Source organism: Platichthys flesus, chromosome 5, assembly GCF_949316205.1.
Source record: "Platichthys flesus chromosome 5, fPlaFle2.1, whole genome shotgun sequence".
In the NCBI taxonomy this organism is placed as follows: Eukaryota; Metazoa; Chordata; class Actinopteri; order Pleuronectiformes; family Pleuronectidae; genus Platichthys; species Platichthys flesus.
Genome location: NC_084949.1, coordinates 10,574,270 through 10,591,271, shown reverse-complemented (window position 1 = coordinate 10,591,271; position 17,002 = coordinate 10,574,270). Strand labels below are relative to the sequence as shown.

General features: G+C 43.9%; 3 protein-coding genes across 3 annotated transcripts; 2 read left to right on the top strand and 1 right to left on the bottom strand.

Annotated features, from left to right (window-relative positions):
- Positions 1 to 630: 630 nt before the first annotated feature.
- tmem186 (transmembrane protein 186) lies at positions 631 to 3,002 on the bottom strand. Its single transcript, XM_062388053.1, has 2 exons — positions 2,327 to 3,002; positions 631 to 2,055 (listed from the first exon to the last, which is right to left on the bottom strand). The coding sequence occupies exons 1-2, from the start codon at positions 2,327 to 2,329 to the stop codon at positions 1,417 to 1,419; spliced, it is 642 nt and encodes a 213-aa protein (XP_062244037.1). The 5' UTR covers positions 2,330 to 3,002; the 3' UTR covers positions 631 to 1,416.
- Positions 3,003 to 3,210: 208 nt separating this feature from the next.
- On the top strand, positions 3,211 to 7,540 carry gde1 (glycerophosphodiester phosphodiesterase 1). The gene is made up of 6 exons (XM_062388052.1): positions 3,211 to 3,683; positions 4,221 to 4,396; positions 5,206 to 5,311; positions 5,805 to 5,897; positions 6,433 to 6,644; positions 7,247 to 7,540. The coding sequence occupies exons 1-6, from the start codon at positions 3,429 to 3,431 to the stop codon at positions 7,392 to 7,394; spliced, it is 990 nt and encodes a 329-aa protein (XP_062244036.1). The 5' UTR covers positions 3,211 to 3,428; the 3' UTR covers positions 7,395 to 7,540.
- A 3,022-nt stretch (positions 7,541 to 10,562) lies between these two features.
- On the top strand, positions 10,563 to 16,995 carry mcrip2 (MAPK regulated corepressor interacting protein 2). Its single transcript, XM_062387896.1, has 5 exons — positions 10,563 to 11,118; positions 11,294 to 11,363; positions 12,648 to 12,781; positions 15,370 to 15,477; positions 16,533 to 16,995. Exons 1-5 carry the CDS (start codon positions 11,064 to 11,066, stop codon positions 16,601 to 16,603), a joined length of 438 nt encoding a protein of 145 aa, XP_062243880.1. The 5' UTR covers positions 10,563 to 11,063; the 3' UTR covers positions 16,604 to 16,995.
- Positions 16,996 to 17,002: the final 7 nt, after the last annotated feature.

The following is a 17,002-nucleotide window of genomic DNA, read 5'->3' as shown; positions in this document are numbered from 1 at the left end:
TTACAGAGGAAAAAGCTCCACTCCACCACCTTTGTTCCTTTGTTAACGTTCTCAAGTGTTCTTCTGGGAACCCGTAGGTGAAGCGAGGGTGCTCTTTATCGGGGGTGTGACTGCGAACACACAATAACAGCCTCTATCTGCTGGCTGCCTCAGGCCGAGTAGACGTAGGGATCAACAGGGCACAGTGAATGTAAACAGCAGGTCATAGGGGGGGATTAAAAAAGCGCTAAATATGACAGTGACATGTAAACCATAGAGTTCCCATACATAAAGCTGGATGTGCAGTTCTGTCTTTGCGTAGCATGTGGTGATATAATTCAGAGTAACAAACAATGATGAAGGTTTGCAGTGACAGATGGGGGACGTTTATGAAATGAGCCGGCAACTTGTTCTGCTGCAAGTGAACATGTGACCTGGGTTAATAAAACACTGCTCAGCTGCTGAATCAGATCTTCACTGGGAAGTTGATCCAGATTTGACATATATTACGTGGACTGTGGTGACACCTAGTGGTTTAAATAATATACTACAGTAAAGAGTCTGGAAATGAGATGCACTGATGTATAAGACGGTGTCAGTCAGTAAACAAAGATTCAATCTCATTAAGACATCATTTTGAAACACGATGCTGTGCTTTCAGAAAGCATTAGGAGCTTGCTATACAAATCCTATAGACATAGGATAACCCAATGACAGATACATCTCTCAACATTCAGGATAGCAGGGGCAATCGCAAAAAACTGCTGAGAAAACTAAACTCCCTGCCCCTCCGGCGTATGTGTATGGTGTTTGTTCACTGCAGTTGTGAGTAAACCTGTCTGTCTTTGAGCAGATAGAGCTTCAGTACAAGATGAGAACGAGCCGATAACAATTCAGTATCATCCGTAGCTGTTTGTCTCTCCTAAGCTGCAGTCACTCAGCAGGAAGTCAGGTAAGCATCACTCAGCGTGCACGTACACCGAGCTGGAAGGTTAATAGATACACCAACAGTCTATCTGAAATGTTAATTTACTTATTACTTATTTAAATTTATGAGCACAGCTAAATTAAAAGATTTGAATATCTCTAATTCCATGACAACTGGGCAAATGCCTAAATAAGATCTGAAGAGGGTCGTGAAGTCAGCAGCTCTTGTGTAAACAGCTGAATTGAGGCTCTGCTCTTTCAAGCACAATGAGGCCTTCTCCAGCAAAATTATAACTAACTTATTATTTCATTATGTTCAAGACACACTTGATATGACTTACATAGTTTCTGTATGTCCCAGCAGCTTTAACCAGACTACAGGTGACTTTTAATTGTAATTTAATAAAACATTTATTACCAGAACCCATTCATTTTCACAATGTTGCATTTAAGTCCATTTATTAATTCACAAAAATATTCACTATCATACTTCATGCAAATTCTGCATCACTATAGATTTCCAAACACCTTCTCAAAACCCGATTGATCGACCACACGTCCATAGTGAGTGGAGAAATACAATGTCTGTGGACTGCTATATCTCTTTAGTTTCAATATTGTCTCTTTTGCTGAGTCCCCCGTGTCCCCAATGGTCATAACATCTGACACGGGGAGGTAGAGGTCATGGCGCCGGCCCCAGAAGGTGAGGTGGGACACTTTGAGTGTGGTCTGTGACGGGTCCAGGTACATCATCCCCACAACCCTCCTGAAAAAGTGACTGACGGTGTACAGCATGGCACCAGCAAGCAGCGCTATCCCCGCTGTGTAGCTGACAAGGAAGAAGGGCACATCTCCCTGGACGTAGAAGTAGCACACTGGGGGCACGAGGACCACAGTGACTGCAGTTTGGAGCAGCTTGAGCCTGGACACGGCTCGCAGGTGTTTAATGTACGGCAGGGTGTAAATCAAAGTGTACTTCTGTGTGGACAGGTCCGAGTACCTGACCAGAGCTGGGATTGTAGGTATGAGGGGTGGGTGACCAGGTGAAGGAAGCTGCACACCACGAGGTGTCCGACCTGCGAGTAGACATGATCTTCTGGTACAGGACTGGACGAGGGGGGTCAACCTGCACAGCAACACTGATCTGATCTGTAGAGACAACAAGCAAAAGGGTTCATTTGACACTGACCTCAACATGCATGCAGGGGGTGAACAAGGCATATAGGAGCTGAGGTAGACAGCAATAACAACAACAATAAAACTATAAACAAATGACAGATCCATGACTTCTGAATGGGCTGCCACTCATCCCCGGCAAAGCAGCAGCTAGCAGTTAGTGGCTACAATGACATCTTTCCCTCTTTCTCCTTAGCACAGTGTGTAACAGTGAACTCTGGGTAAGAGAGAAGAAGAAACGCACCATGACCCGCGACAAACTGTATCCGGAAGTAGTCACAAGGAAACAAGTGCGCTAAGTAAAGACACTCCAAAGGCACCACTTCACTCCGTTAGCTCACCGGAAGTACTAGCTATCTGACCCGGATGTACATTAAACTATTTCCCGTTCTTTATTTATGTTTTGTTTTGTCGCGTGACTCCTCGTGGGACAGTTGTCACTTTCACCCGAGACTCTTTTTTAATGTCTCTCGAAAATTTTAATCGAAGCTGTAGATTTTGTGACAGTATTAGGACTCTGGAGACACGATGTGTGACCGACGTGTCTCCCTGGAGAGACAGCAAGGTCACATCGTGGCAGCGGCAGCACGTAGAGGCACTTCACTTCAGACACTGCCGCGGTTTGAGGCAGCTGTCAGTTGTCACGTTTAGGCCAAAGTCCACTTATGATAGTAAATACAACTGTAAATAGTTTATATGCAATTGGGAAGTAAAATTGTGAGAGTCTCTCTTTGGCTTCATGTAACACAAAAGCACAGAATACAGTTATTCAGCCCCACTGGAACAGATACTGGGAATACAGTCTTTGAGTTCTTATCTATCCATAGACACCAAGATCATGCATATGGAACTGATGGGTATGGAGCTTCTCTTGAGAAGAGAGCTAACAAACTATCGAATAAACTTCCATTAGCCAGTATAAATATCTCATTGAATAAATCACAAACACCTTTAGTTGCTCTCAGACATTGGGGTGGAAGTGACAAGACCACTGCCCCCACACACACTTGTGGCAACTGGGACAGCTGCTTCCAACCAGTGGGGTATCAGAGCCAGCTGCCTTTACAAATTCCTGGGAGTCTGACACCGGAAGTGCCTCTACGATCTACCGGTGTTTCGATTTTGAGCTTTCCAGTACTGTCTCCTTGTGTCAGGAGCTTATCCTCCCAGGTCTGTTTACTGGACTGTTTATAGAAAGAGTCTATGGTGCTGGAGCCTGAGCTGGTGTCATGTTCACATGTGAAGACATCAGCAGGACGAGTAGCTAACAGTAGCTAACAGTAGCTAGCATTAGCTGCCAATCAGCGGTGGTTTCAGGGTAGACAGGCTGACACCTCGGGGCAACGATGCTGCAGCTGGGGGATGAAGTCACCCTGTACTCGGTGGTCTTCGTGCTGGTCCTGCTGGGGACCCGGAGCCCGCTGTGGACCACCGCCCTCACCGCGTCCCTCTACCTGTTTCTGGCCATGTTCAGGTTCCCTCAGGTACCAGCCAGCCGGGTCCAGCAGGTCCTGCACCCCGACTCCGACAAGGTGTCGGCGGTGGCCCACCGGGGCGGGGGGCACGACGCACCGGAGAACACGATAGCAGCCATCCGGGAGGTGAGAGACACACATGCCTGCTCCTCTGGTCCTCCTTAAAGAGGGCGTCTGTCCATGGTGCTATAATCTGACAGGAATTTACAGGTGTACTATTAAAATATGGATAGAAAACACCAGCCCTCCATCAGGACATCATGTCCTATTTAACCACGGTCTGTGCACACACCACCCACACTGATACTCAGTGAACCAAGTACACTTGTACACAGCAGGACAGTTGTAAAAGCTGTGAGGAGCTAATACACCACCTGAACTGAATGCAGAATCTCCTTATTTGACAGTTGTAGAATGCACACGGGTCCAAATCTTTTTATATTTCCTCTCTTCCTCTGACAGTATCTTCCTAAACCTGTTTTCACATTAACAAAGCTACCATGTTGAAATCCGTGTTTTCCAGAAAATATTTTCACATACATTTTTGCAGGACGACTTTGGACGTAACTGAGCTTCAATTTTGTTAGTTGAATATTATACGCAGATGCAGAGCCTCCTGAAATACGTTGCTTCCTACTCTCACATCCATTTGTTCTGCTCCAGGCCAGGAAGAATGGGGCCGGAGGTGTGGAGCTGGACCTGGAGTTCTCTGCAGACGGCGTTCCAATACTCATGCATGACGAGACTGTGGACCGGACCACTAACGGGTCAGGACCCCTCAGCCAGATGAGACTTTCTGACTTGCGTAAACTGGATGCAGCTGCTAAACATCGACTCAGGTAAGACAGGGGAATATATCTAGGAAAGCAGACCCAAGCATGCTGGGAAATATACTTTTTCATGCTTTATTCTTTAGGTTCTAAGCTGATAAAATACCAGAGATCCATTTTTAAAAATATCCATCCTTAAGTGTATCCATCAGCTTGTCGTTTTCGGAATGAAAACCAACTTTACCAGCAGCTGATTGTGGTGCATTTAAGTATTTTCATTTAAGCTACTTTCGTACATCCTCGCTGATTTCCTGCTGAATGCAGAGTTAACATGTCACGGTAGGCTTAATGGAACGAGTTAGTTGACTTAAGGGATGGAAGGGAAGCAGGTTTTTGATAAAGGTGTCTATAGTAGCAACTCTTCGAGGTGTGGCAGCAGGTTTGACAAGTTGTGTGTTTTTGAGTAGGCTGGAATTTAAAGTGTAGATTACGGTTGGTTAATCTACTTTATCAGTGTCTGTCTCTCTAATGATTAACTGATTCTCTTAGAAATCCACTTAGTCCAAAAACAACTTTTCTCATACACGTCCTCCATTGAAATGTTCATTTTACAGAGTTTGAATTTTTTGTAAACATAAATACGGTACTTGTCTATGTGTTAGTTTATCCTGTGAAACGTTTTCATATCGCCAAGTATGTTTTTCATTAGCCAACTGCTAAATCTGTCGGGTTCTTCTCATGAACATTATCACATGCATTTAATTTCACTACAGCAGAGAGATAATAACTGTTAAAAAGTTAAACGTGTTGTTTCCCAGTTCATTTGGATGCATGCAAGTCTGACGTAGCAGTGTCACTTTTGTGTCCTCCGTCACCAGCGAGAAGTTTGCAGGGGAGACGATCCCGACCCTGGAAGAGGCCGTGGAGGAATGCATCAAACTGCAACTTGTCATCTACTTTGATGTCAAAGGTCATCCAGACGAGGTGCAGCCAACAAACCCAACAACCCCATTATATCCAGTCTGCGCATGACTGTCATTCAATGTTGATTCAATTGATCTGAGTCCAGTCAACATTGCATAATGCTGATGAGTTTAAAATAGACCAGAGATAGTGTTTACTGCACTCCAGTACAAATCGTTCATAGAATATCTGCAGGGGCTGGATAGGGTTGTTTAAATGAATCAAGTACATTTCTTTACTCATTACCCAGGGTCGAAACTTATTTTTAAGTTATTGATTTACTTTGTTACTTTTCCAAAGCTCATAGCAATAAAGTTTGCAGGTGGTGGTGGTTGTCTCAGGCCGGCTTCAGTGCGTCCACACACACACACACACAGCCGCTAGCTACCACCAAGCGGATGCACAACAACACAAACGCAACGATTTAAAGCCTCACACACACACACACACATACGTATACACTGCCAGGAGTCGACTGAACTGCAATAACCACATTTCCCTGCTCTCCTCTCAGGCAGCCGCAGCCCTTAAAGAGTTGTACAAGAAACATCCAGTCCTCTACAACAGCAGCATTGTCTGCTCCTTTGAGCCCAAGGTCATCTACAGGGTAAGAGGACGCCTGCAAAGTGTGAAGACAGAGAGAAAAGAGTTGGACTGAAAAAGCATATACCAAAAAGGTGACGCTGAAGATGAGTTGTGAGTGACTGCATTGAGGATCCAGTAAATGAGAAATTAACAGTTTGATACTTTCATGAAAGCAGGCTGCACATACTGTAGTCTACAAAACTAAATGTGATCCTCTGTTTTCAACTCCCTTCCATTATATCTGCATTAACAAAATAGTGAAGCATGGCTCAAACAGCAGGACTCTAACCCTAAATACCATGTTGCCTCAAACTGAGCATATCTGCAGCAACAACCCAACTTGGTGTTTTCTTATTATCTTGGACCTATACTCTGCCTGGGCCTAAGCCTTAACCTGTACTTATACCTTACTTAGTCCCCATCTGAATGCATCAATGTGAACGCATATAATCAATACAACCCCAATACAAGTAGTGCAGGTTCAATAAACTGAAATGCCCAGCTAACCTCTGTGTTCAGCAAACATAACCAGCACTTTGTTTCTGTTCGTCCCCCAGATGAGACAGAGTGACCCAGAGGTGGTCACAGCGTTGACACATCGACCGTGGAGTCTGAGTCGGTTAGGAGACGGTGTCCCGCGATTCTCCTCTCTTTGGAAACACCACTGGATGACACTGATGGACGTAGTTCTGGACTGGGCTCATCATCATGTGCTGTGGAAGCTCTGTGGCGTCTCAGCCTTCCTAATACAAAAGAACTTTGTCTCACCGTGAGTTTCTGCAGCTGAGAATCATATACCCTCATCCAAACTAGAACCTTAAAGGGATAGTTCACCGAAAACTGAAAATTCACTCCGTTTCTACTCACCACTCTGCTAATGGAGGGGTGGGTGAAGTGTTTGAGTGATCAGGTGTAAACACCATTACAGCCAAATCCAAAACAATTGCAGTAGCTGGTGATCGATTCTTCAAAAGTTAAAACATAAAATGCCTTCATCTGTGAGTAGATACAGTGAATTGTCCTTTTTAGGCTGAGAAAAGGCATCATTATGATAATTTGTCTCACAGGGTATTTGTTTAACATACTGATGTTCCTGTTCAGAACTGTTTAGGAGGACATAAGCTACCTGCACAGCTTTTAAAGTGCCTTGAGAAGCCTGTCCTTTGTTTTTGTTTTATTTAATATTAGACATTCAAATATATTTTACACATGAAATATTCGCTCAGTGAAATGTAAACAAGAATTTCAAAAAAAGTCACAAAGAAGTAACAGGAAAGTACTAACAACGTGTGGAACATAAATCCAGTTTCTCGTACCAAAGGATAACTGTGTTTGTGTGTGTGTGTATGTGTGTGTCTGTGCTGTATACAGGGACTACGTGCAGTACTGGGCCCAGAGAGGGGTGGAGGTTGTGGCCTGGACAGTCAACACAAAAGTGGAGAAGGAGTATTACCACACGCTGCTCCAAGTCAACTACATCACAGACAGCCTGGTGGAAGACTGCGATCCTCATTACTGACACCAGCCAGGAAAGGCTCAAACACACACTTGAGACAACACCCCTCATGGACGAGATGTTTCTCTCCTCTTCACCGACATGTGTCGTGGTGGAGGAGAACACACAGGAGCCACTGTGTTGATTTAATCGAATCAGACTGGGTGACATTCTTAGTAACATGATCCCACGTCACAGGTTTTATTTGGAGATAATTGTTTTAATGTGACGATGAATTCTCTCAGACATGTTTATAATAGCTTCAATACAAGCATTTTATAATATACCTTAATCAAATGTGCTGTATTCACCCACTCAGGAATGCAATGCTTGTATTGACTTGATAATTGCCTCCATCTTGCTGTCTCTATATACAGTATATATGCACTACACTGTATCGTCATGCACCATCTGTGCTTTCTACTTAGTAATCACCATTAGTCTGGAATGAACTACCTACAGATGATAATCACTAATGAAAAATGAATAAGTACTGATCAACATTTTTTATACATTTAAAACATTTGGAACTAGAATTGTTTTTAAAATAATACATATAAATATTTATGACGGCAACAATTTACCGTCATAAAGGGAAAAGTAGCTTCTAGTTTTTTACATCTTACATGGCTGCACAGGCCGCTGTTGGGCAGCTGCATTCAGAAGCAATACAATCTCATTATTACACAGTTATGTATTAGTATTATTTTCAAATAATGACATTTATTATCATTGCTCCTTGGTGGCAGACCTCACTGTGTCTGTAGAGCAGATACCAGTCACTTTTAGCTTTTATATTCATTTATTTGTCTGTCTGGTTTTAAAAGCGCAGTAGAGTCGAGTAATGAGACTGACGTCTGAGTGAATGTGACAGACTGACTTCTGAAAAGTAACCAAAGCAGCTCTTCACATACGATGCAGTGATGGGCAGTGAGGAGACAGAAATAAAACAAATGGTGAACATCTTTCATTGCAGAAAAAGCTGTAGTGTATCCGTTAACACCAACAACGTATTCTGCAAGTGAGACGACTTTATGGCCTTACAAACTGGTTTTTAATTATACCTAATGTTTTATTCTCTGTTAGGGAAGCTTTCAGAATGAATGCTATACTATTTCTACACTATCAGCTGCTTTTGTGGTAGATCCATACAGATTTTAATCTGAGCAGACTTGAAAAGTTTAAATACATTAGATTGTCACTCTAAGAAATGAGACTTAGAGAGCTTGAGAAATAATTCATGATTTCCTGGTTGAATATTCTGATGTATTAAATGTTTTATTTCTCATTTCAAAGTGACGTTTGTTTTTTCTTGCACCCTGGAACAGAAAGGGCCATTAGACGAAAACTTGTCTGGGAATATTGGAATGAAGAATCCGGGTCCAAGAGAACTTTAACATTTTTCAAACCACTTTGAATCCATGGACCTGGATTCTCCATGCCTTTATTTTTGGACATATCCTTGCCTTTCAATATTATCTATTATCTAGGACTTTATTTGTCATGTGCACAACAATTCCATACAGCAGTCAAAGGCTCCCTTCTAGCCATGCTAGATACACCTAAAATACAAAATTGTATACTAATACAAAATATATTACTGAGTAGAAGGAAATAATGAAAATGTTATTATTACTGATTACTGGTAGTCTAAATATTACAATGTGCAATCTCATGGAAGTTCAGAGGAGTGAAATGGTCCGAAGACGGTTTAGAGGAGTTTATCAGTCCCCTGGCTTTGAGGATGAAGCCGTCTCTGAGCCTGTGTATTCCCTTCCATAAGCACCAGTGGTTTGAGGATGTAGCGCTCCTCCCACCTCTCTCTTTGACATGTTGGTTTTCTTCGGGAACAGCTGATGGTTCCCTGAAGATCAGCTGCTCTTGCCGACCAACCACAAAAAATGTTTACCCCATTCCACACTCAAGCATAATGGATCAAAGTATTTTGAAGGCACTGGCCATCGACTGATGGGAAAATACATTATTTACTACCTTGTTCAAAACTGAACATCTGCCCACACTGTTTTAAACAGACGCTGACTCTTAGAAGAAGAAGAAGTTCAATAGATGGAGAAAGGTGGGTACTGCTAAACCTATCTCCCTCAGTACTACTCAGCTATAGTTTGACCTCAGGTTGGCCTCTGTGCTGCTGTGAATACTCCGGCTGAGGTGTGTGGACTGTTGATGATTAGCTCGTGGGCCCAGAGCCTCAGGTGACTGACCCAGATAGTGCAGCTGAGCGAGGGGGATGTTGTGTTGGATATCACCCTGGATCAGCCCGTCTGAGAAGCTGCTGGTGCCGGCTGATCTTCAGCTACTGTCACAGGTTAGCTGACGTCTCACAGGGCCGATACAGAAGGTACCGAACATAATAAGACCTGACGCAACTTGGAGTGGACGGTTTACAACTAGTGATCCAGGGTTTTGAGTGGCACCATGCACGCTGTCATGGCAACGGATCAATGGTCAGACTTGGTTAGTTAAGCAAATTTAGAGAGCAAGAATATCTGCAACGTCTGCAGAAAAATATCGATCGTTATTCTCCCCATTTTCTCAGTGAGCATGTTTATCTGTGTGAACCTTTATAGGTGAAAGGTGATCCTGCAGCCCCTCCTCCAAAACCGTCTGAGGGGGGTGTGTTGTGACGTCCCTGAAGGACGGGGGTGCCCGACTGCGTAAAGTGGCACGACCGGAAATAACGAGCGCGCACAAGAGGAGTTCCCAACTTCAAAGTAAAAGCCTCTCACACGCATCTGACTCATTTAAGTATTAAAGAAAATCCCAACCCTCGACTTCATGAACACTGCATTTTGATTTGCAAGATGTCGAATATCAGACAGATGAATTGGGTTATGTTTCCATGTTTTCATCAGAAACTGTAGGTAATATCGTAATGTGGGTTAATAATGCGACAAATTTGAAATCCATTGCAGTGATACTTTGACGTTTTACGACAAATAAAGTGCAAAAGGCAGATTAACACTATTGTCCACAGATAATACAGATACACTTTAAAATATGTTTATTGATTAATTATTGTGCAGGTTAATGAAACCTGCACAGTAAGAAAGTCAATGGGTTTTGTCACATTACCACTGGTGATGTAATAAACACTAACGGGGGGCATTTATTTTGAAAATCAGCAGCGGACGTGTGTGCTGTTGAGTCCGAGTGGCTTGACGCTGGTGAAGGATGGTGTGTTTCCGTTCTGATGAATTATCTAAAGTGTGCAGTGTCCTTGTCAGGGAGCAGAGGAGTCGCACCGAGTCCCGGAGCAGCAGCGGAGCAGCGGAGCAGCGACGGCAGAGTGTCCGAGCCGGAGTGTCACTGTCCCCGGGCTTCAGGAACCACAGGTTACGCTCCTCCTCTCCGGGACAACTTCCCGCTGATCCCGGGCATGTGCAGCCGCTTTCTCCTTGGGTGACCTACACACCAGCCCGGGCGTCCTCACGGCTCAACACCTGCTGGTGAGGAGCAGCAGGGCGGCGGGTTCCACACAGCGACTCTGCTGCAGGCGTCAGGCCCGAGAGGGGAGCAGCGGGGCCGGGGAACACGGGTCGGTCCGGTCGGTGGTGGCTGCGTCAGGTGGAGGACAGAGGAGGCTGCGGAGTTCTTACACACACACGCACGCGCACACAGACACCCCCCTACACACACACACACACACACTGGAGCTGCTGCAGGTTACGACACATGATGTACACAATCACCAGAGGTCCCAGCAAACTTGCTACACAGCGGAGGACAGGTGAGTGTGCGTGTGTATGCGTGCGTGCGAGTGAGTGAGTGTGTGTGTCTGCATGTGCGAGTGAGTGTGTGCGTGCACGTGTGAGTGACTGAGTGTGTCGGCATGATGTAACGTCACGTCAGCTTCATAACAAACCGAGCACGTGGATAATTTCCCTCCGGGTTTTGTCTGTCAGGTCCAACACAGCAGATCGAGAGCAAGTTCAGCGACTTGAAGCTCAGGCCGACGACCTGGCTCACGTCCAAGTAAGTAGTGTGTGTCCGTGTTTGTGTAATGTGGGCTTGTGTGTGCGTGTCCATGTGTTTCAGCAACGTGGGCCCTAAATATTACTCCTCACGTGCGCCCTCAGAGCGATAGTGTATCACCTCGCTGTGACCCGGGTGATCTCGCTGCTTCCATTATCGGACATACATCCGACCCTCGACAAACTGTGCGTGCGTGTGTGCGTGCTATGATCAATTCAGCAGCTGTTTAATTGTTCACCTGTTTAAAGTCACTTCAGTCTATTAAAACCTTCCCTAATGCAGAAAGTGTGGCTCAAATATTAGTAACGTATCGTAGTGTGATTTTATATGGTAATTGAATGTAATTTATAAAAGGTGACATTTTTACGCAAAGACCAAAAGTTATTAATGCACAAACAACAGGTCTCATTTAACCACAGTGCATTGCAACGACAAGATGTCTTGCATTTTGAACTAGAATGACACTAGAGTACATCTCTGTGTCAATAGTCAATAATAAGGCCCAATAGTCTCCATATGAAAGCACATTTAAATTCGCCACATCTGGATTTTTATGTGGATTTGCACCAGATGCTGGCAGGTGGGGCTCAGAAGAAAAAGCGGGTCGTCCACTAAGCACTAGGGTCAGTGGTTCGATGCCTTCACTACGTATGACACAGTGTCCTCGGCAAGACACTGAGCCCTTGATGCTGACACTGAGAGTGGTGTGATGAAAATACAAAGCATATATATCAGTCCCTACAAACTGTTAGTCTGATTCATCAATTATTCTGAGAAATCAATGAAAATGTAAAACTATCTCGCAATGTTTAAGAAATCCTCCTGATCCAGATCTGAACCTCTCAATATAAGGGGTTCTTCCCTGACTCATGGTCGTGCTAAACTAACAAATGAAAACATAACTTAATGAAGGCTACAGTTCTCCCTCTTTCTCCTCTCCACCAAAGTCATGTGGTTTTACCCCAGCAGCACATTGTGTGACTTTTTTCCTGGCAGTAGTTGAAAGGCATTCTTTGATTATCAAAGAAGCGTCTAGACACCACAAAAACACTAATCGAAGCCAAAAAGGACACAGAGTTGTGAATATTCCTGCTTCAAGGCTCCACCCGAGGCTGTGAGCATCACTACAGCTCAATAATCCACCTGCCAGTCTAGGAACGTGGAAGTCACCTGAAGTTAACCTTCTTATTCATATTGGGATTTTCCACATGGGTTTTTGTGTTTGTTTTGTCTGAACCCCTCTAAGCTGACGCCCTGTGATTAACCCCCCTCTCGTCTCTTCAGCTCGCCACCCCCGAAGATCGTGTTCAACCGCCTCAATGGGAAGCGCTACCACGGCGCAGCCACGCAGAAGGCCAGCTGCCCGGCAGAGGGATTCACTCCAGAACACGAGGAGAACGTCAGATTCGTGTATGAAGGTGAGGGTCACTGGGATCATCTGATGGGGGGTTGTAGATCATGACGCCAGAAGAGACTGGAGGTGTTTGACTCAAGGTTACAAGGTTACAAGATCGGAGGTTGTGTTACTTGTTATAGTAGATTTTCTGCAGTCTCACAAATTGAAACCATTTTATAACCCAACATTTAACCGACCGTGGTTTTAAGTCAGAGGTGAGAAGTCGATTGAGAGAAAAAGAATCAGCAACAGTTTGTTATATCAGATTAATCGTTACAGCTGCTTGACCTGAACTAACAGAAGTTTGGAGGGTTAGTCGGACCAAATAAGAAAGTTATTAAGTTATAAATCAACAGATTCATTGATGGTGAGAACAACTAGCAGTCGTAGTCGTCTTCACAATGCTCAGCAGTATTTCAGGACATACGAGTCGCTGGAGGCGTTTTGTATTTCAGGTTATCTGTCGCTCTGTCATTTCTTTCCACACCCACTAATGAAATGGCTCAGGACTTCTGTCAGGGAACATTCTTGATTGATTCTTCAAACTTTGGCCAAAGGTTTGTTTGGACTCAAATATGACTTGATTAGATTGAGGTTTTTAAAGGTCAAAGGTTAAAGATGGCTGTCATTTATTTGGCCTCTGACACAAATCAGGTTTTCAGGGTTGTTCAGTCCTGTGAAGCTCGTCACCGTGGTAACTAGTGCTGAATGGCTAACCTGTTCCTGAGCAGGTTGAGTTGGAGATAAGAGATCAAGCAGAATGAAATCTCAGCCCACTGACCAATCAGGTCCTTCAGTACCACAGATCACTCTGCATGTCTTAACTTGTGGGAGTCACTGATATGGATGAATTGAGTGTTAGCGGTGGAATAACCTGACATATTTTTTATACTTTATCCTTCTCTTAAAGTAGCTTTATCCTATGAAATAAATGATTTATTTGGAAGGGGGGTAGCTTACCGATTTACCTTGTGACAGCCCCCCTTGTAATAATTGAACTTGTTAAGTTTGAGTTGAACAAACTTAATTCATTGGTGTGTTACCAATTGAAGTCATTGTTTAAGTTGGTCCAGCAGTTGTTCCAGTGCACGTTGAACGCACAAACGCATGTTCAATAGAAGCCGCCCTGATGGGACCGTCAGCTAAACCATCACTGTGCCCTATTCACCCTGTCTTGAAGTTTACCCAGCATGCCTCAGTACTGGGCATTACTCTCATGCCCTGGTGGAAATGAATGACTTGGCCTGAACCAGACATCTATCTGTGTTACTGCTTGAGCGCTGTCAGTTGTGTGATGTCCTTTTGTGACGCCAAAGTTCATGTGAGGGAAAGAGCTTTTTTCCTTTTCTCCACCGCTCACACCTAAAGAAAAACCTCTGTCACAGCCGGTCGACTCGTTTCAAGGCAGAAAACCTGATGGGCCTGAAAAAAATACAACAACTAATGTCGCCTCTAGGCATGATTACATAGTTGTTCACACTCCCTCATGCACACGCACAACCGGCTTCTGTCATCTTTTCTGTATATTTGACTTCCTTGTGTTTATACAGGCTGCACAAACTATGTGCATTTCAGGGGCTGAAGCTGATAAACACATATAACAGTCCAGCTTAGTTCTAAGTGTGCTGCTCTGCATTAGAGTTTGCAAATCTACTTTATAGTCATAATCTCCTGAAAGTGGAGTGTGCTCTGTAGGGATGTTTGAAATGGAGGAAAATAGGCAAACAACTGTGCACAACTCCACTATGGCCCAACAGTCCCATTACCTCCAATCAAGCTGCAGCAAACTTCATAAACTCATAGATAGCAGTCCTCTAAATATGCCAGATTCTTTTGATCATGATCCATGAATTATTCCCTGGGGAAAAAGGTTAAAATCACAGACCGATCCGTGCCAGAATGTAATGGGTTCTTTCTAGGCCCGTGTTTCATCCCTCCACCAAGTTTAGTGGAAAACCATTCAGTAGCTTTTGCGATAACCTGCTGATAAACAACCAACAAACAAACAGACGACAACATGACCTTCTTAGCCTTCCACAAAAAACACTTTCCATGAAATTCTGTGGATGGGTGGGGCATGACAGAAGGAAGAGCCCATACAATTTTGGTGTGGATCTGAACCAATGGTGGATAAAGTGACTTTTTTTTTCACTTTCCGAAATCCCATACATTAAATCACAATTATTAGCTTCTCCAAGAAGGTCATGTTTTCACCCCTGTCCTTTTGTTTGCAAACAAGATTATACAAAAAAACAAGAACTCCTGGACAGAAGGATGTGGTGTGTGTTACGGAAGAATCCATTACATTCTGGTGCAGATCAGGATCAGGTGGCGGATACAGGAATTTATTTTCTAATTGTTATGGGCAGATTTCTTAGAGAATAATTCATGGATCTTAATGAAAAAATTTGACATGTTTAGGGGACTGATATTATTAGTGTTTGGAATTTGGTTGAAAAATCTGGACCTAGTGAATTTCCATAAGAGGACTGTTGCCTTAGTGGTGGTTTGTATTCTAGTCCTCTTCTAGTTTAGTGGTATTATTTAAAAAAAAATAAAGACTTGATGCATGTAAAGAAACTCAGTTTATGTTTTTTTGTTTGTGTGCAGCGTGGCAGGAGCTGGAGCAGGAGCTGGGGGACGGGGACATCGGGAAGCCGACCGTCCACCAGGGGCCTGTTCAGTACACAGAGAAGATCCCCAGCGCTGCAATGAAGAGTAAGTCCCTGACTCTTCTCTCTGCGACTTTACACCAGGGTGATTTGGATCTTCAACCTGTTCCCATTCACTGACCTTTTAAAGTAAATGATAACCCTTCTCCTGCTGTGTAACCTGCTGAACATTGAACCAGTAATCTGACCGGTCCTGTTAAACACAACAGGAAACATGAATGGCTGTTCTAATCTCTCAGCATGAATCACAAACCAGGGCTTCATCTGTAGCCAGAGGGAGACTGTCGTAATATGCTTCTTTAATTTTTAACTCCTTTTGGTTAACAAGATCCGGACTGTTCCAGATAAACCAGCCCTATCTAAGGCTCTGTAAGGTCATTTCCGTCGCTTAGGATGAATTCTTCCTCACCCTTTTTTATTTAATTTAAGGATCTGAGGCTCCCACTGGTTATGAACAGTTAATGTCTCAGTTATGCATTTACTATGAACTTTTAGTTGAATTTCATTAACAGTCAGCCTTTTGATTGTGATGTTTTTCTGTTTTGCTGCTCCAGTCATTTTGTCCAGATTAAAATATCTATTGGGTGGATTGCTATAGATTGTTGCACAGAAATGTTTGGTCCCCAGAGGAAGAACCGTAGCGATACAGGTGATATCTTGCAAGTTGTCCTCAGGATTATCTGCTATCATGTCCTACAGTGCCATCAAGACAAACATTACATTTTTTTCCCCAGCGAGTCTAGTTTTGGTGCTATTCAGGGAATATTAGCACGCTAACATGCTATCCTCAAATGGTTAAACATGCAGTCTCAACATCCTCGGCATTAACAGCTCAAAGATCTGAATGCCCCTGAAAGATTTTTAACACATTTTAAAACTTTAAATTTCCATAGAGAAAACATTTTCGTCTCCAAATATAAGCTGCAATTGTCTTAGTAACCACATCAGTAGACCGGTGCATGAATGCACTTGTACAGTCCCTCAGGTTTTTACATCTGCACAGATCATCCCTCCTTTGTTTGTGAGAAAATTAATAATTGATGAAGAAAATGGATTGTGCTTTAATCCCCCTCTGTTGTGTCTCTCTCGCTGTCTGTGCAGACTTTGTGCCCATAGACCTGGAGGAGTGGTGGGCTCAGCGCTTCCTCGCCAACATCGCCAACCTGTCATGACCGGTTGAGGCTTCGAGTCGGGACAGGAAGCACTGCGTTGATGCTCCATCGGCGAGCGGCGCCACAGGAGTGACGGTGGGAGGAGCAGAGTCCGTCTCCAGGATCTGCGGCACGATAGGGCGGTGCGTCATCTTGATTTGACGCAGTGTAGAGAGAACTCGGTGCACAAGACAAAACCGCCACGAGTGCACCGACGCTGACCTGACTGTGAACAGAGCGGACTCCATTTTGTGTTGCGACAAAAGACCCGTCTCTCTCTACTTGAGTGACGTGCTGGATAGAAGTTGAGATAATTTTTCCTCTTACTTCATCGAGTGTGCTCTGCTGTCTGTGTGTCTTTGCTGAGCTTGAATCTACTGAAGAACAAAACAAGTAAAATGGCTTTCAAGAAACATTCTG